Raw genomic sequence first — 24172 nt, forward strand, 5'->3', positions numbered from 1 at the left:
TTGTCTAAACCCACTTCCATCTTAAACTCGCCATTAAATATATATCTCTACTTCAGTGTTCATTTATAGTTCTCTGTCTGTTCAGTGTACACAATGCAAGTAATTTCTTCTGGTTTTCCGCAAGATTTCGGATGGGTTTCTTTTTTCAGACAAAACACTTGTGAAACTGTTCCTTGTATATTTTTCTCTGGATCGTTCGTTTTAACACAGTTTGATGTCTTAACTGATTAAAAATTGCATATATATAATATAAGGAGTGTCTTATGTTTGTTTTTGACAGAATTAAGCTTCCAAATATCAAAAATGGCCTCCTACTTTCTACACTTCCTCGGTCTTTCAAACATGTCAAAACTTCATACAAAGTTGAAAGTAGATGCCTTGTTTGGTTAGCAATCTGTGACCCATTGATACCCACTCTTTTAACTCAACAATGCATTTCTTTCTATCAATGACAGCTCTCCTTTTGTTTTGTTACCATTTTTGAATATACGGGCGGTATATAGAGTTATAGACAGCAGACAATGTCCCACTTCCGGTAACCCCTAAAGTCAGTCTTCTACGTCATAACTTTCTGTTTGCAAAACAAGAGGGATAATTTTGAATTATTATACTTTCATGCTAAATACTGAAATCTGATTGGTTTAGACGCAGTTGACATCCGTTCTATTACCCTCAGCGTTAGCAACACACTTAGCAACGGGTAAGACAACGAATTGTTACATGCGCGTAAATCATGTGCGTACGGTTCGCTGTAAAATTCACGTCATTTCTTTATAAAAGCAGTAAAAAAATCTCTAAAATTAAGACATTCAGTACAATAAAATAAATAATGCCTGTTTGGGAGGATAACAGTTGAAATGGACACCCCTCGATAATCATTGTCAACCTCCGCTTTGCGTCAATTGACAATGGTTTCTTCGGGGTGTCCATTTTAACTGGTACCCTCCCAAACAGGCACTTTTTATATATTGTTACCTGAGATATTCACTTTACGTTATTGACGAAAATAAGGGAAAGAAAAATCTAAATTATCTTTACTTTTGGCACGCCTCTGCATTTGTGTCAAATGCGATAACCTACGTAGAAACATAATATATAAATAATGCCTGTTTGGGAGAATAACAGTTGAAATTGACATCCCGAGGAAACCATTGTCAACCGACGCGAAGCTTTAGAGAATTATTTACTGCTTTTATACAGAAGTAACGTGAAGTTTACGGCGAACCGTACGCGCCTAATATTGGCGCATGTAACAATTAATTGTGTTACCCGTTGCTATGTATGTTGCTTACGTTGAGGGTAATAGAACGGATTATGAACTGCTTCTAAACCAATCAGATTTCAGTATTTAACATGAAAGTATAATAATGCGTTTTGGTGTGATCTTATAACGTCAGCAGGTAAGGATGGACATGTCAGGAATGCAAATGTCGTCATTGGATCTCAAATCTCAGACAGACATTCAGGGCAAAAAAGACGGAGACTTATCGATACTGAAGAGCCCAGTCCAAAATATCGTACCGCTGAAGGACACCAAGAAAGTCCCAAAAGGGGGCCCATTAATTGATTTGAGATTTAAAGCAATAATCAATATTTGTTTTAATTTACCATGGCAATCGAGTCTTTTGATGCGATTTTAGTCATATTAAAAAAAAAATTCTTTGTACTGTAAAAATCGATTCCTTCATTTAAAGCGAGCAATGTAATCGAAGTACAACTTTGGGTATTTTTCTTTATGGAACTCTTTAGTGTTGTGAGGTTGAACATACTGATTCGTACATTGGTCCAAGTGATTGCATTGTGTATTTCCTTATATATGTAATACATGTAAAAAGGTACAAAGGAGGTAAAATTCGTCATTGTATATCAGATTTTTTGTTGTGCACATAGATCAATTTTTAATAACAGTAGGTCATTTTTTACCTACTGATTTGCTCGTTTAGTTTGACGTTGAAGAAGACTGGATATAAACAAAGTGAACATTAAATGTTTTTTGATGATGCACCTGTAACGCAATTAAGATTCATCAGTAGCAGCCACTATCTTATAATTGAAAATTGAATTTTTTTTGGAGAACTTTCATGCTTCAGTGTGTTCTAATTAATTATGCAAGCATCCGAATATAGAGTAGATTCTAAATTGTTCAAAGTGTTATCTTTGAACCTATTGTTTAACCCCAACTTGATAAGGAAATATTCAAATTTATACATAGAAACAAAGGACTAAGTGCGGTTTTATGCAATTTTTGCCCCCCAAAATCAAAGTTTTAGAAAGAGCTTTAAAATAAGGTGAAAGATAGTTAAAATCATATTGGAAATAAAGGTGTAAAAGGTTATCACCACAGTGACGTCATAATGTAGAAATGACGTCATGAATATTGCATTATGTTGATAAATTGATGTTTTGTAGCAAAATATGGGTGTTTTCCGATGGTTATTCGACTGGGAAACATCGAGCGCAGGCTTGCTCAAGTACCATTTTTTAGTATAATATGTATAACTATCTGAAGAAAAACATATGTTAAAATCGCACTTGAGCAGACCTGCGCTCTATACTTCCGATTGCAAAATATAGACCAAAAATGAGAATATCTTCATTTGTTTGCAAATTTGCGGGAATTAGGTCATTTAGGTGACGTCATAGATAAACAGGGAGTGAGCAATGATGACTAAAATCATTATTAAAGTTATAGGCATCCTCTCTACAATAATTTGTGAAGATTTCATTTTTATATGATACTATTTAAAAATTGGCTGAAATCGGGGGCAGATATTTGACCATACCGCACACAGTCCTTTAGAATTTTAATTGTTAAACTATTATCCCTTCCGTACCTGTAATTGGTCTTAGGAAAGGTTTAATACTCAGAAATTGAATGTGTTGGTAAAACCCTTTCAAAATATTTGTATTTAATAAACTGCAATGCTTAAGTTTGAAATATTATTTTAAAATAAAGCATCTGGACTCTAAACTATTGGCTTAACAGCAGTTGACACAACACTGGCTTAGATAAATGCATTTCAGTATATAAAGCTGATTCAGCTGCTTAAAAGATCCATGAACAATGATAGCTGGGTGAGCAATATGGCCTTTTGACCTCTTGTTGTTTAAGTAAAAGCTAACCAACGAATTACTATCTACATTACAGATATTCAATGACTCTATTCACGGCCACATTGAAATTCACCCTTTGTGTGTGAAAATTATCGACACTCCTCAATTCCAAAGACTTCGATCCATTAAACAAGTTGGGGGAACCTATTTTGTTTATCCTGGCGCAAGTCACAATCGATTTGAACATTCTATAGGGTTTGTATTTAAACCTTTGTTTTAGATTCAATGTTTGGTAGGTCTGTCTATTTTTAGAATATGCTAGATTCATCAAAAATGTTTACCTCATTTTTAATTTATATATATATAATATATATAATAGGTTGTAAACAACAAATAGCTTTATAACATTGCCATTATATTTATATATATATATATATATATATATATATATATATATATATATATATATATATATATATATATATATATATATATATATATAAACGAGTAAGTCCTTGGTATAGGTAACGATATAGAACAATGTTTTCAGTAGACGATAACACAATAATCCATTTCTTTCAAATTTAATCCAGAGCGCTTTCGCCTGATCGGCTCTTCAGTGGATTTCAAATTATAACAGAAATAACAAACGTTGACGTCGTTATTATGACGTCATACAGTAGACAACGTCACGAACAGTGTAAACAATATTTGGAGATGGCGGCAAATATTTTTTACAAACACATGTAAACGTAATAAAATATGTACAAATGATATTGTTTTAAAATAAGAGGTTATTGAAATGAAAGCTAAATAAAGTCAATGCAGAATAAATAATGCAATTATCGATTAAGTTTAGGTTTAAATTTTTTTATGAAATATTGTTCTTTTGCAAGTCGCAGCTGATTACTTTCCTCGCGGACTTTGTAAAATGGAAAAATTTCAAACCGGCCTCTCCCGCACATATCAAAATGTTCACTACACGGAGTGTTACGAACAGAAGGATCCCTTGGAAAACAACACCACTTTAGTAAGCTTTGATGTCACTAGTCTCTATACGAACATTCCGCACAACTTAGGGCTAGAAGCAATTTCTTTCTGGATGGACAAGCAAGGTCACCAAATTGACCAAAGATTTCCAAAAGAGTTTATATTGGAAGGATTACAACTCATTCTTGAAAACAATCATTTCTTTTTTGACGATAAATACTATTTACAAATCAAAGGAACGGCAATGGGCACTAAAGTTGCACCAACATATGCAACCTTGGTATTAGGCTTTCTTGAGGAAAAAATGTATGCTGAAACCCATGAAATATTTGGAGATGATTTTGCAAATTACATAAAAAATCAATGGAAGCGTTACCTGGACGACTGTTTTATTTTTTGGAACAGATCACGCGACGATTTATTAAATGTTCACAAGTTACTCAATGATCTGCATGAAAACATTCAATTCACGATCGATACCAATGAGAAAGAGCTCCCCTTCTTGGACGTATTAATAATTAAGGAAAATACCAATATTTCTACCGATTTATTTTACAAGAAAACAGACAGTCACCAGTACCTTCTTTTTAATTCATGTCATCCTGCTCATACGAAACGCAACATTCCATTTAATATGGCCAGAAGGATATGCACAATAGTTTCAAATGAAGAAAGAAGAAACAAAAGATTGGAGGAACTCAAAACATTTCTTTGTAGACAAAAATACCCCGACGGTCTTGTGGCTGAAGCCATACGAAATGCAAAACAAGTACCTATTTCTGAACTACGAAAATTCAACAGGGAGAAAACACCCGGAAACAGTTCCACAGAGATCCCGTTTGTCGTAACCTACAATCCTAGAAATCATAATATTTTCGATACCACGAGGCATTGTTTACCGATTTTACATCAGTCAAAAATTCTAAAGGATATTATAAAGGAAAAAAATCTTATCTACAGCAGACGACAACCCCCTAACCTTAAAAAACTTCTTACAAGAGCCAAATTTACAGAGATCCCGCTTGTCGTAACCTACAATCCTAGAAATCATAATATTTTCGATACCACGAGGCATTGTTTACCGATTTTACATCAGTCAAAAATTCTAAAGGATATTATAAAGGAAAAAAATCTTATCTACAGCAGACGACAACCCCCTAACCTTAAAAAACTTCTTACAAGAGCCAAATTTACTTCGACTAAAGAAATTTTTCGGGTTTCAAAATGCGAGGATTCTCGATGTGGGACTTGCGCCTATATTCAGACAGGACAAACAATTTCATTTAAAAACGGTACAGTTTTCAAAATCAACTCTAATATGAACTGCAAATCTAAAAATATCATTTATTGCATGACCTGTAATGGATGCGAAGAAAATTACATTGGCCAAACAGGGACCAAACTAGCCGACCGTGTGAGGGTACATAAGCAGCAGATAAGGGATCCTTCTGTTCGTAACACTCCGTGTAGTGAACATTTTGATATGTGCGGGAGAAGCCGGTTTGAAATTTTTCCATTTTACAAAGTCCGCGAGGAAAGTGATCAGCTGCGACTTGCAAAAGAACAATATTTCATAAAAAAAATTTAAACCTAAACTTAATCGATAATTGCATTATTTATTCTGCATTGACTTTATTTAGCTTTCATTTCAATAACCTCTTATTTTAAAACAATATCATTTGTACATATTTTATTACGTTTACATGTGTTTGTAAAAAATATTTGCCGCCATCTCCAAATATTGTTTACACTGTTCGTGACGTTGTCTACTTTATGACGTCATAATAACGACGTCAACGTTTGTTATTTCTGTTATAATTTGAAATCCACTGAAGAGCCGATCAGGCGAAAGCGCTCTGGATTAAATTTGAAAGAAATGGATTATTGTGTTATCGTCTACTGAAAACATTTCTCTCTCTCTCTCTCTCTCTCTCTCTCTCTCTCTCTCTCTCTCTCTCTCTCTCTCTATATATATATATATATAAGTATAATGGCAATGTTATAAAGTTATTTGTTGTTTACAACAAATTATCTTAGAACAAACTACTTGACATAATCTATGTCTTTTTAGAAATATATATTGTTGAAATGACCATTTTAGGAGAACTTATTCAAAAAGGACACAGAACTGCAAAGACTGTATAGATGTTGCTATGATCAAAATAAATCAATTTTTTTAAAACATGGATATAACTATACTTTTGGTTCAAATTTTAAGGCAAATAAATTAAAACAAAGTTAATCCCAATTGATTCTAGATGTTATATGGTTATCTTTTCGTTGTATAAAACTAAAAATGCATACCAGGTAAATTATGAATTATATATAACGTTATTTTCCGCCTTTTTTCAGCGTTTGCCATTTAGCTGGACAGTTCGTCTCCGCCTTGAGAGTAGGACAATCAGAATTGAACATCACTGACGATGATGTTTTGTGTGTACAGATTGCTGGACTGTGTCACGACTTGGGTATTTACGTTTGGTCTAGCTATTGCAATCGGTTTCCGTACGTCACGATCATTGGGGTTTTTTTCTTCTTGTCTCTTACTTTAATAATTGAGCATTTTTTTTCCTAAGCATGTTTTTTTAATGTGAAATAATCCATTTGTGTGGAAACGGAAACATACATTAAAAAGAAATATTCTTTATATTATGAACATCTGAATGGAAAAACAAATTAAAAGTACAGACATGGAGACAAAGAGGCTTTACAACAAGGACTTTATTCTGCACTTGAAACAATTGGTAGTGTGAGCAAAGATATTGGCTTCATTTATATTTATTTTCAAAAATCTCGGTGAAAACTGTATATATATATATATATATATATATATATATATATATATATATATATATATATATATATATATATATATATATATATATGTGTGTGTGTGTGTGTGTGTGTGTGTGTGTGTGTGTGTGTGTGTGTGTGTGTGTCAAGTTTCAGGGATATGCATTGCATTACGATAACAAAAAGTTGAGTTAAGAATTGTTTCATTGAACTTCAATTTAAATTTGACTGACTGATCTGTTGCTATAGGACACGGACCATTTTCTCACATGTTTGATGGCAGATTCTTACCAAGTATCGGCAATGAAACTAGGGTAATTTTGTTATCTTGAAGGGCGAGTATAAAAAAATTAACAGATTTTTGAAAGAGACACTACAGCCTGTTTTCCTCTTCTTTGTGTGTTTTTTTAAACACAGTTAAATTAAAGTATAAAAGCTTTGCATGTGTTGTAAGTTGCAATAATAAACTACAAGTTGTGTGTCAAAGATTTTCCGAAATTCAGAACTTATATCATATCGATTCGATTTTTTAAAGTTTTATTTACAATACCTGATTTTGACGGACAGCAATGAAAATTTTGTAAATTCCACAAAGCGTAATTTTTGTTAAAGTTCTGACCTTTGCAAAAAATTCATTCAGGTCATGGGAAAATTGTCATTTTATGGAATGTGCGCAAAATGAGCTGAAATGTCTCTTTAAGTGAATAAGTATAATTGGGAAGTAATGGTAATTTATACTTTTGATCAAGCATGTTTCAATTTAAAACAGTAAAATCCTTATTGCCTTAACTACTGAGAACTGCAGCATGAATGCTATAATTCAAGGGTTCAATGATTAGCACGCAGTTTTTAAAAGGTCTAAAGCGTTCTTGGTTTTATTTCAGCATGAATCTCTGTCTGTAAAAATGTTCCATCACTTAGTAAAAGAAAACGAATTGGACACAGATTTTAGACTTCATTTTAAAGAAGACCTGAACACGAACAAAAAATTCATAACGGAACTACTCGATACCAAGGATGAGAATCGGGTACATAAAATAATTCTTTATGATTTTTGCTTAAAAACGGTAATGCCTATTTTGAAACATTTTGTGAATGGTAGATAAGGGAATATAGCATTATGGACTTGATATACCACCAGGTAAAATTTACTTGAAATATTCTCTTATCAATCGGAGATAACTCGTTTATATAACTTTTTAAATGCTTAGACTTTCATGAATTGTATACATTTGAAACCTATTGGGCCACCAATGAATTGTATTTTTATGTGAATTACATTAGTTGTCATAAAAAGGAAATATCACAAGATTATATCAATGATTTACTAACTTTTGACAGTTTCTGTTCATCTAGAACATGGCATTTGCTCGTAATAGTATGATTATAGTTTTGCATGATATTTGATATCTGTGCGAGAAACAAATTCCATAAATGTTTTATTGTTTTTTCAACGCTTTTAGTCTTTTGGACGTAATTTCCTATTGTTTGCATTCTGTTTTGTTTGCATAGTTCTTAATGAAGTTTTGTCACCTATTTATCTAAATTTTAAAGGCGATATTGACACAATATTAATACAGACAAATGACACGATTTACGATATATATTTGCTTTTTCTACATTCACATAGTCTTCTTAATTTTAACTAAATTAGCAGTATCATTGGGTTTTTTTTTACCCATTTCTGTTGCAATATATTACTCTATTTTATTCTCAACTTTGAAAATAAGGAATTTAAAAAAATCAAAATTGACGGCACTGTAGCTCCGAGGTCGTCAATCCGATTTTTGTTCAGACCGGGGGCTACGGTGCAATCAATTTTAAGTATTTTTTTTAAACATACATAAAAGTGTTTCTGTGTGTCGTAGACTAATGATAAAATATGACTGATGCATATGTTTTTTTGTTGGTCTTTCAGGGCTGGCCATACGAAGGAAGGGATCAAAAAAAGAGATTTCTTTATGAGGTAACTCTTGGCAGATTTAATGATACTTTTTGTTCTTTGTTGTTAGGAACAATCGTTTTTTGTAGTGGTGGTGGTGGTGAGGGTCGTATTTAACATTTAATCAAAGTACTGAAGTACTGACGGGAGTTGATTTTATCGATTTTTGTTAATTCTAAAATCAACCATATGTTATTTCGCATGACAAGTAGTTTCTAATCTGTATTTGAATTACGCACATTATTATGATATGAATTCTCGAACTTTTCCGACAAGAATTTCGAGAAAACCCCATATAAATCATGTTGTGTGATAGTTAAAAAAAATAATTCTATCAAACTGAGTATCAGTAATCGAAAGATTTTTAAAAATTGTAAACGTCTGGATCAAAGCAATATTGAACTCCTCTAGTCTCGTTCAACCAGACACTCGGCTGTCTCCGTTAATCACCGACTACCAAGAGAGACTCTCTGTTCGTCTGAGATTTACGGATACAGCCAAGCATCTGGTTGAACGAGACTAAATTGAACTCTGGCGTAGGAATATATACGACTACAATAAATGTCTAAAGTATTCGTACTATTTAATATCTGACTATTTTCAAGGTATTCATAAATACGTTCCCTTGCAAATTAATGGTTCACCATACAGTACACCGAGTTTATCTGTTATTTTCAAGATCTAAGTCTTGTCAGCGGTGATGATTTGTGCTTAGGTCCAAACACTGTTTCACTTTCGGTTTGCCATAGGAGAGTTGATTAAAATCAACTCCCGAAAAGTGATTTTATTCATTGTCAGTTTCATTGATATCTCGATTTACAAACCAACTTTTGAACTGTAGGTTATTTTTTCAACCGAAAAAAGGTTTTTGTTATTATACTTATTTGCATCTTCAAAAGTCAAGAGTTTCTGATCCGCTCCGTTTTACATAAACCATTGTCCGAATAGATATATTTTGACTGGGTTAGAAACATCGCGCGTTCGTATCATAAAAGTTTGCATGATCCGGTGAGAAACGATGATTCAAGACTGATTATAATTGTTTAATTGTGATCAGCGTAAACCGGTGTCAAGTAAATCTAAAAAAGAATAACTTAAGGCTATTGGTTTTTATTCCGAGTGGATTCGTCTTTTCACAGATTCGATCACTATAAACAAAGTGTTGATGGGAGCAGCCATATTGCTAAAATATTTCGGTTTTATGTTCATCTTCTGATCGGTAACAACAATAAGTCACAGAAATTTAAAACTGGATTCGTTCAATGATTTCGAAGTCGTAAACCTACATAATATTTTTTTCTGTTTAGTCAAAAGCTTATGAAGAGCGGTGCAAATCCCAAACTCTTGATTTTTATTTTCATATTATGTGTTATACGTACTGATAGTCATGTGTCACAGATTTTTATAAAACATCCTTTTATGGCATCACTGTCAAAGCAAAAATTAAGATCAGGCATTGGCACTATTACTTAAACATGTAATCACATAATAATCGATTACATAGTGGAATTTTGTGTAATCGATCATCAATCGATTACACTCATTTTTGTCTTGTAATCGATTGTAATCGATTACTTTAAAACAAGTAATCGATTAATAATCGATTACTTTTCGCGGGGGTGTAAAGGAAGCATATGGGCAATTTAGCGTCTTATTTTGACTGTTTTACTCAAAATCGTGAAATTAAATAATTATTTTGAATAAGATCAAAAACTTAGTATTATCCTTTAAAATAGATTTCAGTGCAATAAAATCGGGTAGTACATAACTACCACATTGGTGCATTATCACGTAACAACTATAAATAGCTTACGTATATTCCTTAACATAAAATGAGATAGAACAACACTACCCCGCGGTTTCAAAAATAAAATAAACATACCAAGTGAAAGCAAAACATCTCAGTTTAATCAAAACCGCTGCTAGAATCCTATGTTTTTCCTTTTTGAAAAGTTATTTATCCGGTTCTCGTAAAACCTTCTCAACTTTTATATAGTTTGCACGGAAAACGGCAAATTGCATCAAAACAACACACAACAAAGGATTCTAGCAGCACTTTTCAATTTAAGCATTGATCAAACTAACGATACGTATAAAATTTCAAGTTCAATATATACGGGGTAGTGTTGTTCTAGTCGGATTTTAATATCGTAAACAACGACAGAGGAAAGCCTGGCCGAGAAATAAAAGGAAATTTACATACCTTTTAGCGAATGATTGATAAAACTAACATCTCCCCAAGTATTCTTATGTTCAATTCTCAATAAATCACACCACAATACTTTATTAGAGTTCTTAGATTAGTTATATTTTGAATATGTTTACAATGCTCTCCGATCAAATTTACACGACATTCAACTTTTAGTCATGACGTCATCAATGTGTAAATCTACATAATACAAACTAATTTCTGGAAAAAAAATTGTCTTCAGTATTTTTTATTTGTCTTTGATCTACGTTTAGTTGCTTAGATATTTGAATATGTACATAATAAATAAGATTTGTGATTTCACGGAATTACATGTAGCTCAGATTCCATATGCTTCCTTAACACCCCCGCGTTATTATTTTTCACTAAAATGTAATTATACCTCTTCTGAACATAGTGTATAAATTATTGAAGTTTATTAAATTTAGAGTTAAAAAGAGATTTTCATTAGGAATGATATAAAAATTTGAGACTTACTATTGCACTCTTATTAAAATAACATTTTAATAATTTCTACTGCTTATCCACATGTCAAAGTATAATCAATATGAAGAAATCAGTCTATAAAATTAAGTAAACGAGGGAATGTTTTTAGTAAGGTTTAGGTAAAATTTATACCTTGCACCTTTTGTTATCATAATTATTCTGTTATTATTGGTTTCTTGAAAATCAGAAATTGATTGAAATTTGATAATTAAACTATTAATGACAATATGCAAAAGTAACTGAGCGAACATTGCTTCCTGACTTGAATTAATTGTTTTTAGCGCTTTTAATTGTTCTAATTAAAATTTAAAACTTACTGGGGCCATAGTTTAATTGTTTTCTAAACTGTAGGGTGGTCACACCTCATTTACAGCATTGTGGATTCCTTAACTGACCAAGACAAACACCCTTAGTGACACTTACAAACCTCTTTGTCTGTTTTTCTGGCAAAATAGACACAAAATACATGTACATGTATACCCCCCTCTCTCTCCACTCTTTCCCTCTGTTTCTATCACAATAATGGCCAATCAATAGGCAGTTATATTGTACTCTTTCTCTCTCAATAATGGTCAATCAATAGGTAGCTTTAGTGGGTTGTTTTTTTTAAGACACATTAGGTTAAATAATCTAAAAAAATTTACAAGGCATTGTTAACGCATACTGAACAACTGATTATATGTTTCTATATTTAACTGACAAGTTAACCAATATTATATTTTAAGTAAAAGTGGAAAATCATACAACATGGATACAATCAATTTTATTCTGTTCATAATATTATAAATAACACTTGTAAAGTATTTTTCTATTAACAAGAGCATCACAAAATAATTATGTGAAGAGTAATCAAAAGAAATCGAAAAAGTAATTATAATAACACTGAAATTTTTAGCTGTAATCGAGTAAATTACGATTACAAGTAATCGAAAATCTATTCGATTACATATTACTGTCGATTACTTGAAAAAGAGTAATAATTACAATCGATTACGATTACTAGATTACGTTTACCCTTTGCCTGATATATATATATATATATATATATATATATATATATATAGTGCGAGACTTAAGGTAAACGTTTACTCAGAAGGAAAAAAGTCTACTGTTGATAATGAAACACTATCTATTGCGTTTTAGACCTTTCATGGCATTGTTTTTTATCACTTTCAAAAGAGTAGATCAATCACCTACTTTTTGAGTTATTGGCCTTTGAATATTTTGTTGAAAAGATAGGAAAAACCACAAAAAATTTAACACTATAATTGAGATTTGTTTATTGTGAAAATAATACAAATAGCTTAACACTTTAAAAATAATATACCGTTCATGACAGGCAGTGACACAAAATAGCAAAAAACATTTAGTTCAAATTCACAATTTCAATAATATTCCAGTCCAAATTTCCTCTATCAGTTTTCAATTCCCTACCCATTTTTGATTCAATTTAACAAAAAACTGAATGATGATAATACTAAAACAATTATAGTTTTAAATTAAGTATAGTGATTATACTCTGCTGGCATAAAATTTATATGAGGTCAATGATCAAATTTTGAGTTTATCATTGTTTAGCAGTTATTAATAATTTTGTAGTGTGTGCCTTACAATTGTCTAAATGAAAAAGAGAGAGATAAAACCAACAGAAAATATATATAATGATGTTGATTAATAAATAGAATCTTAACTATGAATATTACAGTACAACAAAAAATGTTTCAGTGAAAATCAAATTCTGAACAATTTTGTCCAAATTTCCTCTTTTTTGCTTAAGCTCTAACTTTGTTTGAACCTAATTCTATAGTATAGTAAAAATTACGAATGTTTTGTCAATTATAGTTCATTTCATACATAACTTTTGTGTTTAGAACACATTTTACTCATAAATAAATCTTTATAACAATCCGAATTTGAGAACTCAAAACCTGAATAAACAAGGTGTTGAATGCATTTTTTGCTTCAATCTTCTCAACTTTTGAATTTATGTCAAATTTTTGTTGCGTTGCTCAAATAAGCGGATTTGAATGTTTTTGTATTTTTTAATTTACCATGATACCCTTTACAGATTGTTGCCAACAAGAGAAATGGGATTGATGTGGATAAATGGGACTACTTTGCTCGGGATTGCCACATGCTCGGAATTGCGAACAGCTTTGATCATACTCGATGCATGAAATCTGCCAGAGTGGTGGAGGTTGAGGTGCAAAAGCAGGATAAAGAGCAGGATGAAAAGCAGATATGCTTTAGAGATAAGGTTATTTTCATGAATATCTGGTAGAAAGTCTTCTTTTTTGAATGGGTATGCATAACAAAATGTCTTAAAAAATATGTTCTCTTTTTAGGAAGTACAAAATTTGTATGAGATGTTTCATACTCGGGTCAGATTATACCGAGAAGCATACGAGCACTGTGTGGGAAACACCATAGAAATAATGTATGATAATCAGATCACTCCTTAATAAATTATATTAACAGTTCAAGTCATGCTATTTTAGGTCAATTAGTTTTCGTACCTTTATCAACTATTTGTTATACACTTCAATCGCTGTTAAAAGAAAAAAAAAGTATTACAGTCGTGGCTGTTGCTTTGGCACTTTAATTTAAGTTGAACGTGACTTGTAAGAGGCATCGTCAAATATTTTTCTTCTTTAAACTCAAACAAAACGCTTAAAAAACTTAGTTGAAATTACAGATATTTCTATATATTTTCATATGTAGCAAAAATAGTTTCGTTTTTCAATATTATCGATGACCATGCCTTGAATGGGAATGATCATGATTTATATTCTATGCTTTTTTACTTTTAGGATTTCGGAGGCAATGAAAATGGCTGACAAATTCATTAAAATACCTGGAAAAAACAAGTACCGTACTCAGCTATTAACAAAGTTATATCAATGTTCTGTTTTGTCACAATTAGAAAACGATGTTTATCTATTTTCCCTTTTAAGCTCACCTGGGCTGAAAGCTACAGTTAGCTTTTCTGATAACATTTTGTCTGTCGTTCGTCAGTCTGCTCTTTGTAAATTTTTCACATCTTGGTCTTCTTCGTTTAAAGCATTTGGCCAATTTCAAATAAATTAATCACAAAGCATCCCTATGGAAAGGTGAAAATAAATTGCAGAAATGAAAGGCTAATTTTCATATAAAGCGGAGATTACCTCTAAACTGTTAAAAATGGGGATGCGATTTTTTTAAATTATTCTCAAGAACTTTGAGTGTAATTTTATCTATTTTAGTATTGATCATCCTTATTGAAAGAAAAAAAGAAACAGATCTGAGATCTAGTTTCTTTTGATTATCGTTTCAATTTCATTAATTACACTTTGTAACATCGCCTGTGCAATTTTTACGTATGAAATCAAACATATATAAATTTGATAGCTGACTGATAACATGCGCAAATTGAACAAAATATGGTGCATTTATGGGGTATTGTGCATTAAAGTATTCAGTGTATTATGAAAGGATAAACAACAATTTTGAATTCTTTTAAGCTAGTCAAATATGTATCGTTAGATAACAATGAAAGTGAAATGAACCAAATTCACATGACTGACAACATATAAGAAGCCGGTCATCTATACATCCCCTGACAAAGAAAAAAAATTAATTTCGTCAAGATATCTGCGTTAAATTATTCATTTTATTTCATATTTTTATAAAGTTAAAAAGAAAAACGTTTATGGAGGTATGATTAAGAATATCGAACCATTCATTTATTAGGTACAAAATGTGGTCGCTATACATTGAATACCTAGATTGTCTAGAGTTTTCTAATTTCTAGCCATATTTGGGTGTCAAGATTCGAATTAAAAGTAAGATACTGAACTGTGCCCACAATTCTGTGTTTGCACGCAAATCTGAGGCCATACTATCGTTCGTTTACATTTTAAATGCTGAATTGGAACTACCGATTCAAAAAGTCTCAAGTTGAATGTAATAAATTAATGTGAACATAAGTTGAAAATGACTCAAACCTAGCAGAATTTTAAGCTCTCTATATTCATTTCAACTCTTTGATTGACGCTTAAATTTTGGCTGTTCCTTTGAAATGTCTCGCTAATTATTTAATACCTGTACAGAAAAAATATAAGGATGTTTTGCTATAACTTCTCTCTGGACTCCCTTCTTATAAGATGTATTATATGAGATCTTAACTAATTTTGATATTTTTTTATAGACACGAATACGCGGTATGTTAATGAAGCATTTGGGCAATTTAGCGTCTTATTTTAACTGTTATATTCAAAATCGTGAGATTACAAAAAAAAAATGTTTTAATTTAGAACAAAAACTTAGCATTATCATTGAAACAAAAGATATTACAAAATAATCGTGACGCAGTTTTACATCACTGCCACATCGGTGCACTATCACGTGAAAACTATAAATATTTGACGTGTATTCCTTGACATTAAATGAGATAAAACATCACTACCCTGCGGTTGCCACAGAACCATAAACTTATCAAATGAAGGCAAACCATCCCTTTTATATAAAAACTGCTGCTATACTCCTATTTTCTCTCTAATTAAATAGTTATTCATCCGGTCCTCAAAGCCTTCCCAACTGTTATTCAGTTTGCAAGGCATGTCGCATTAAAACAATACATAACACTATATTCTAGCAGCACTTTTCAATTTAAGCATTGATTAAATTATCGATACATGTAAAAATTAAATATAAACATATACCGGGTAGTGTTGATCTAGTCGGTGTTGTGTATAAAAAAACGACTGGGGAAAGCCTGGCCGAGAAATTATTTTAAAAAGTTAGATACCTTTTAGCGAATAATTTATAAAACTAACATCTCTACCATTTTTTTCTTTGGTTCAATTCTCAATAAATCACACTAAATTACTTTATAAAATATTGTTAGATTACTTATTTTTTTTTAACCTGTTTACAATGCTTTCCGATGAAATTTATGCGACTTTGGACTTTCACGCTTGACGTCGTCAATGTGTAATCCTATGTAATACAATCTAATTTGTGAAAAAAAAATGTCTACTTTTTTTTTGTTTTTTTTTTTGTTTGTTTCGTTGCTGGAACATTTAAACATGTAGATAATAACTAAGATTTGTGATAACAAGAAATTACACGCAACTCAGATTCCATATGCTTCCTTTAATGTAATACTCCCACGTAAATAAAAACGAAATCTTTTAAACAGTTTCCATGGTTCTTGCACATACTTGTTATGGGGATAATTAATTGCATTATTGCTGTTCTTAGAGAGAAAATATTACCGGGAAAATTTATCTTAGTTTGTAGTCATTTCTTGTTTTTGAATAAATATGAACTAATGGGTGGGCCTTTGTACAATAGAGTGATTTGCCTGTGAATACATTGATAAGACTCATTAACATATCACGTGACAACATTTTACGTTCGAGTGTTTTAATTCATCAAGCAAGTGAGTAAGGTTATACAATGTCACACGAGTTAATCAAATTAAAATTTTAAATGGTTTTGATTTAATAATCTGAGCGCATTGATGTACGATTTTCTTATATCAAATTAAGTGAGTTTTTTCATTAGATATAATACCGGGTAAAAAGTTGAGAAAGCAGATGTACCATGTAATGTAATATATTATGATCGGTGTATAAAGTGATCAAAATATGTGTGTGATGGGTAGGGGCTAAAATAAGGGAACTTCTAATTAACAGTGTACCCCTGCCGAAAATTTAGTTATTACCTTGCATAGGATCTTATTTTCGGTAAAAAAAAAAAAGTGTATGCAAAACATAAGTATCATGGTAGTAGTCGGATATTTATTTTCTGTTATTCTACTGAGGGACCCTATGACACAGTATCCATTGAACGCCCATGTGTAATCATTGTTGCTCAGGTGAGCGATGTGGTCCATGGGCCTCTTATGTATTGGAAGTTTGGTCTTCCTGTACAAATTTGCACGAATTTTCTTTATAGAAAATCACGTTTTAAATCCGTTGCAATGAGCTTTAAAGAGAACTTCAATATTTAATATGGTTTGTTTGTATGATCATACTACATGTCCTGATGCAATGAACATTTGGTGTTTGAATATTTCTTAGCAAGACATTCAGTATATCGGGGACTCTAGAGGACATGGATGCATATGAAAACTTAACAGATTCCATTGTTGATCAAATAATGTGGTCAACAGATAAGAATTTGGAGGAGGCCAAGAAAATATTGATCAACGTTAAGAAAAGAAAGTTGTACGTGTGTTTGGGACACGCTCTTCTCCCCCAAAAAATGGTAAGAATATCAAAAGAAAAATGAATGTAAACTAAACATTGCCCACATCGCTCTAAAACCAAATGTTTCAACCAATGGTATGCAAAATGAAATTTACCCGGTACATTGTTAAAATTTGCCAGCAACTAAGTTAAATTAGATATCTTTGTGCTGCTATGAATAGAGGATACTTCTCTGTTATTAAAAAGCACTAAAATGTTTTATAAAGGGTTACAAAGTTAATTCTGATGTAATATAATGTAAGAATAGAACTTATTAATTGTATTTTAAAACAAAAACTGGCTGCTCTTTTAAGCTGAACACCGCTCGTAATTAGGCACCGTCACACAGACACCGATTGCACACCTGACACTCGTGGCCAACGTGTATAGTTTTTCTTTCGAAATCTTGGAATTTTATGCAGTTTTTTTAATTCAAAATTTATAATCTGTTTGTTAATGATACATTCACCTGTTTATATGATGTTAGGATTCGTCTGGCTAAAAAGAAGTGCGTAAAATTTTATACTTTCTTCGCAACCAAGTAACATGGTGAGGCAAGATGTACGTCCACACAGGTGAGACCTCTATGTAACAGCAAAATACTTTAAAATGTGGTGGGGTCTGCGGTTTACATAGGTATTGTAGGGATAGCTGTGATTGACGACAAGCACGACAGACAGTGCTAACTGCAAGCGGTGTTCAACTTTAAGGTGTCTAAACACAAACTGTACTTTAAATTTCAAAAAGTTTAATTTGTATTCTAGTTATGACCTCATTATTAACATATATCAAGAAAGTGAAATTTTGAATTTTAGATAAATTACAATTTACAAATATTTGAAAGAGGTAACAAATAAAAACACATTTTGTGTATCGTCATCATGTTCGATCTTTTTGAGAAACTTGAAATTGTATCCTTGTAAAGCTTGTAAGGTGTTGTAAGGTGTTTAAAAACATTTCGCACCATTCTGGTACACTTTGAATGAATTAAGCTAGAAGGAAATCAATTATCTCAAATTACCTCAAAATTATCTCAAAATTAAAATTCTTAGCGATGTATGGAACCGTTGAGTTATGAACGTTCATATATATATATATATATATATATATAAATATATATATATATATATATATATATATATATATATATATATATATATATATAATGAAAATGAATAGAAAAAGTATTTGAAAAAAAAAGATTACTTAAAACAATTGATATTGAGATGATATATAACTTGAAAGGAAAAAAAACTTAAAACTTGTCTTTTGCTTTCTCCTAAATTAAGCAGAAAGTTGATGTATTATATAATGTGTAATCATGTGTTGAAATGTGTTGATTTTTTTTTTATAGACTTCTAAGGAAGCAATGCAAAAATATGTGAAAAAACTGAAGGAAAACGGCAGTACTTTATGCGAAAGTGATGTAACTATTGATGTAAATATATTATCATAATTGACTTTTGAAGATTTGATACAAATAACAATTAAGTAAAGTAGCATTTGTAGTCTTTGCAGAACTATGTATGCTCTGAAACCAGCTATGATATTTAGGCCTATAACCTCGAAATATTAGACAGTCGCTAGTTATTAATCACAACAGGGGGTAACTTAGGCTATAACGATGTCTTTTGAATTAGATGATTATCATATTATTGCATTTGGGGTTAACTTTCACGATCGTAAACTCAGAACAAAGGGCAACTTCAACCTCTCTTTCTGAGGAAATTCTGGCGAAGTAACCGACCACAAATATACTTATATTTACATAAACTTGTATTTAGGCTAAGTAGCCCCTAGGTTGGTCACTGGGTAGATGTGTCAGATAAAATAATGTTTTCACTGACAGAGACAAGCCTTTATTCTTAGCGTTTGTTTACATCGATTCCAAAATTCCATAATAGAGAAAACCGAATGATTAGATATGAAAAATCCGGAAAAATAAGGATAAAAAGTTTGATGTGGCGATAATATTACTAATGCGGCGGTGCCTGAAAAACAAATCATTATTTTGTTTGCCCTAGCCTGCAAAATATACATGCGTCTAGATTAACATGTTCTGTCTGTAAAAAGTGTTTTGATATATGAATCATGTTTTGAGTATGATTACATGTACTCAGTGTTTGAGTTTACAAATTCAAATTTTTATAGAGTTTTAATGCATTCAGAAGTTAAATATGTTGTAAGCAAAGAAAACAGGTTTAAACGACCAAATATTGACACATCATTAAATTTCCTTTATCTCTAAAGAAAGTTATCCTCAAATAAAATAGACTTGTGGAAAAACAGAGGAAATTTAATTTAGTATCTTATGTTTTCAATATTAGTAGCACACCCACAAACACAGAGAGAGAGAGAGAGAGAGAGAGAGAGAGAGAGAGAGAGAAATTGTAGCATACACTACATTTATTTAATACTTATTCAAGTCACATCGTCTTACTTAAACTGTTTTTAACATTTAATTGGGTAGATCTTTTCTCAATAAAGAAGTGTTCAACCAAGGCGTAAATGATGAATACTATCTAATTTTAAAAAAGTCAATGATTACTGTCAGTAAGTTTTTGACCTAGTGTTTTGGAAGTAAATATAACACGGCATTCATAGGTTAAAAAATGATTTTTTTTTTCATGTATTACAATCAGGCGACTTTTTTGAATACTTATTAAACACCCAAGTAGTTGATTTGAAAGGAAAGTCTTAAAGGGGCATGGTCACGATTTTGGTCAAATATTATTTTACTGTTTTTATTATTTTCAATGCCTTAGGAATGCATTTCTAATGATCAAATGGAATTTGGGTGCCAGACGTTGAGTTTTAAGCAAGATACAGGGCTCACAATTCTTCGTCATGTAAAGAAGGCTCATGCCCTGTTGTTGTTTACATAAGAAGAATTGTAAGCTCTGAAAGTCGCTTATAACTCATCAAATGACACTCAAAGTTTGGCTGCCTATTAAAAATGCCTTTCTAAAGCATTGTAAAAAATAAAATCGTGTTATTCTTTTTAATGCAAATGTCACAACCTAATTTAAATTAATCATATTTCAACTTTGACAAAAAAGAATGGACAATGTGTATGTGTTTACATTCATTACAGGTTGTAAAATTGAACTACGGCATGAAAGACAAAAACCCAATCGACGAAGTCCGCTTTTACAAAAAGGATGATCCAGATAAGGCAACTAAAATATATAAAAGAGAGGTAGGAGTCAATGTAATTCCTACAAAATTATTCACTACTTAAAGCAATATCTAATTAAAATGTCTGCATTCCTCACAATTATGAATTTTTAGGTGTCGTTTTTGCTTCCCGATACGTTTGAGGAACATCAAATCCGATTCTATTGCAAGACAACTGAGGCGGAAAAGTTAAAAAAGGCCAGAGAGGCTCTCGATGACTGGTGCAAGGAGCAAAAGTGTTCTTTGGTATATTCTCTCTGCATTTATGTCTTCGAAAAGAAAATGATCAAAACTTATACACTCGATTATGGAGTTATGCAAATAATTAAAGTTATGATAAAGATTCTGTCACATGATGTTGATTTTATTCCAGATCAAAGGTAGTTAGATGATGCAATGACACCAGTCAAGTCTAAAGACTAGAAAACAACTAGCAGTAAATCTACTGATTCATGAACACCATTTGAGAATTAAGCTAATTTGATCCACACTTCGCTAGAAGAGCCTCTGACACACTTATCCTGCAAACAAAATCGTTCTCAAAGTACTGCATTGATGTCAAGAGTATTGCTCTTTGTAAGTTATACATGTAAACTAATTCTGTTTGTATTGTTCTTTTTATAATAGTCGTTATACCCCCCTTATCAAAAACCATATCCACGAAAAGTAATGGGTCATTCAGGTTGTCAACAAAACGTAAAATATAACTCCAAACTGGCCAGACTAACCCTTAAAGCAATATTTACTCATTTTTGATATTACTTTATATTTGTGTCGGGGTGGGATTTAATTCGGTGCTTATTTGTGGCTTGATTATAAGTTAGAATTCAACTTGTCAAAACATAATGTGTTTATTGACATATTTTACATAATATATGAATACTACCTATAAAATAAGATTGACAATTTTGTGAGATGGTGTAAAGAGATGTTGTATTTTTCGTTCTAAATGTATTAAATAAGTTCTTATTTATGACTAAATGGGGCATGGTCACGATTTTGGTCCATAATTATTTTTCTGACTGTAATGTTAACAATGCTTCAGCAAGATATTTGAAATAGGCAACCGAAATATGAGCATCATTTGTTGAGTTTTAAGCGAGTTACAGAGCTTTCAATTCTTTTTTATGTAAACCAAGTTTGTGTTTACATTTTGAATGTTGAAGTGAAAATTCAATTTTTAGACTTAAGATAAATGTGTTAAGCGCTAGAAACTGTTTATTTATGCTTAAAATGAATAAGAAATAGACAAATCAGCTTGAATTTTTTAATGGTATATTGACACTAAGTCAATAAAAACAAGGAACGGGCCTTGTTAACATGACAGAGTTGTGACCCATGTATCAGGGTCATAACTCTATGACTGCCTCTTAAACTTTACTTAATCGTTAGAAATACATTCATAAAGCATTTGCAACAATAAAATTACTAAAATTGAATATAACCAAAATCGTGACAATGGCCCTTCAAAACTAACATTCTATATTTTCGAAACCATAGCATATATCTAAATATAAATGTTATTATTCAATTTTTATTGTAGACTTAGACTTTGGAATATTTAACGCCCCTGTCAAAATTGGCGCATGAGCAGAAGCTATAAAATATTAGTGCGACCGATTAGATATGAATCATAAACTGTTGCCGAAATAATTGCATTTGAAAAAAGTATTCGTAGCAAATTCGCACGATCTAAGCGAGTGTTGTTCGATGTAACCATTCAATAATGCGATATATCAATGAAAGCGAATGCTGAAAGATAATGCGATAGGATCGCGCGAGAGACCAGGTGATCGGACGATTGGACGTGCGCCAATACGATTGGACGTGCGATCATGCGTTCCATGGTACGAATGCTCGTGCGCGTCAGAGGGGGTATACTATATACCGCCCATTCCCGACGCTTTTCAATAGACATAGTTGAAAGCAAGAGAACATGCCGCCCAAGAAGAAACAGATATGCAGCGGCATTTATCAATATATCTCAATATGATTATTGTATTATTAATATCTGATTGGTCTAGAAAGTCACGTGACAAGGCAATTTCATAAGAATGAAAAAGTCAATATGAGCAAACGTGTAGACAAATATGATTACATCATTAATATTTAATCATTATGATTTTCCTTATATCACAAAACCAACTTAACTATCTATGATTCAGTAACTTAAGAAATAAAACAATCACGACGTTATTGCTATTGAAAAGTCAAACAATTTTTAGAAATCAACAATTTTGTAAAATCATGTTGTTAGGTATAATGAAACGTTTATTGCATTATTGTTCAAAAAATATGACGATTTATTCCCCCAGAAAAACAAATTTTCCTCGGGCGAAGCCCTCTAGAAATTTAATTTTTCTTTGAGAAATAAATCTTCATATTTCCTTCACCATCATGCAATAAATGTGTATTGTCAATTGTGGTCTGAAACGGAGATGCTTATACAGGGTATATATACTAGTGGCAAAGCATGGCATATTGAGGCTTACAAGTCGTGCCATAATAATTAAACGTTACAAGAGTACATAGAAAGTTGAACAACAATATCATGGTCGCAAAACACATGCATATACAGCAACGATTCATCTTACGACCTTAAGAAATCGAGCATCACTCATACGAGTATACGAAACGTTGTAAAACGTTCGTACTAATGTTCTTGCGTTGCAGTGCGAACGTTTTGGATCGCATTCGGTTGCGTCTGAATAGTGTGCAAGTCCACTGTTTTGAGGAGCATTAAAACGTGCAACGTATGAAAGAGCTCATGTGAATAATAAATTCCGATCGCGCAGTGTTGTAAAGTGCTTGTGCGCCAACTGTGATGGGCTTTATGACATGAATTTTAAAGGAATAAAGTCAGGGTTTTATCCCTGTCAATTGCTTTATTTTTCCTTAAATGTTAAGAATTTATACTATGTAATATCTTTGGTTTTTTAAATAAAGTGAAAAAAGATAAACACTGTGTTGACATTTCAGTTTGAAAATAGAATAATAATTTATAGATGACCATACTTACGTTAGTTTATCATTTACAATCCAATTTACAGAATATGGGTTTTCAAGACTCTGGGGATATTTATGCATAGAGCGATTGACTAGAAAAAGAACCCAATTAGTATTGTATAACGTAAATTTGTCTTTGTGGTTCTTGTTATAACTACTACAAATGAATTCTTACTAAAACTGTTAGTACTTAGTGCCCCCCCCCCCCACCCGAAGAAACAAAAAACGAAGAAAACTGTATTGTGCTGTTAGTGACAGTTATTTTGCATACAACTTTATAAT

The 24172-nt window shown here is 31.8% G+C and overlaps 1 protein-coding gene across 1 annotated transcript; it reads left to right on the forward strand.

Annotated features, from left to right (window-relative positions):
- Positions 1-1406: 1406 nt before the first annotated feature.
- LOC105325331 (deoxynucleoside triphosphate triphosphohydrolase SAMHD1-like) lies at positions 1407-23844 on the forward strand. The gene is made up of 14 exons (XM_066087584.1): positions 1407-1517; positions 3119-3309; positions 6397-6512; positions 7087-7151; positions 7722-7865; positions 8756-8803; positions 13543-13731; positions 13820-13911; positions 14285-14341; positions 17540-17726; positions 19062-19145; positions 20802-20906; positions 20999-21130; positions 21258-23844. The coding sequence occupies exons 1-14, from the start codon at positions 1407-1409 to the stop codon at positions 21270-21272; spliced, it is 1536 nt and encodes a 511-aa protein (XP_065943656.1). The 3' UTR covers positions 21273-23844.
- Positions 23845-24172: the final 328 nt, after the last annotated feature.

Source organism: Magallana gigas, chromosome 1 (genome assembly GCF_963853765.1).
Source record: "Magallana gigas chromosome 1, xbMagGiga1.1, whole genome shotgun sequence".
Classification (NCBI taxonomy): domain Eukaryota; kingdom Metazoa; phylum Mollusca; class Bivalvia; order Ostreida; family Ostreidae; genus Magallana; species Magallana gigas.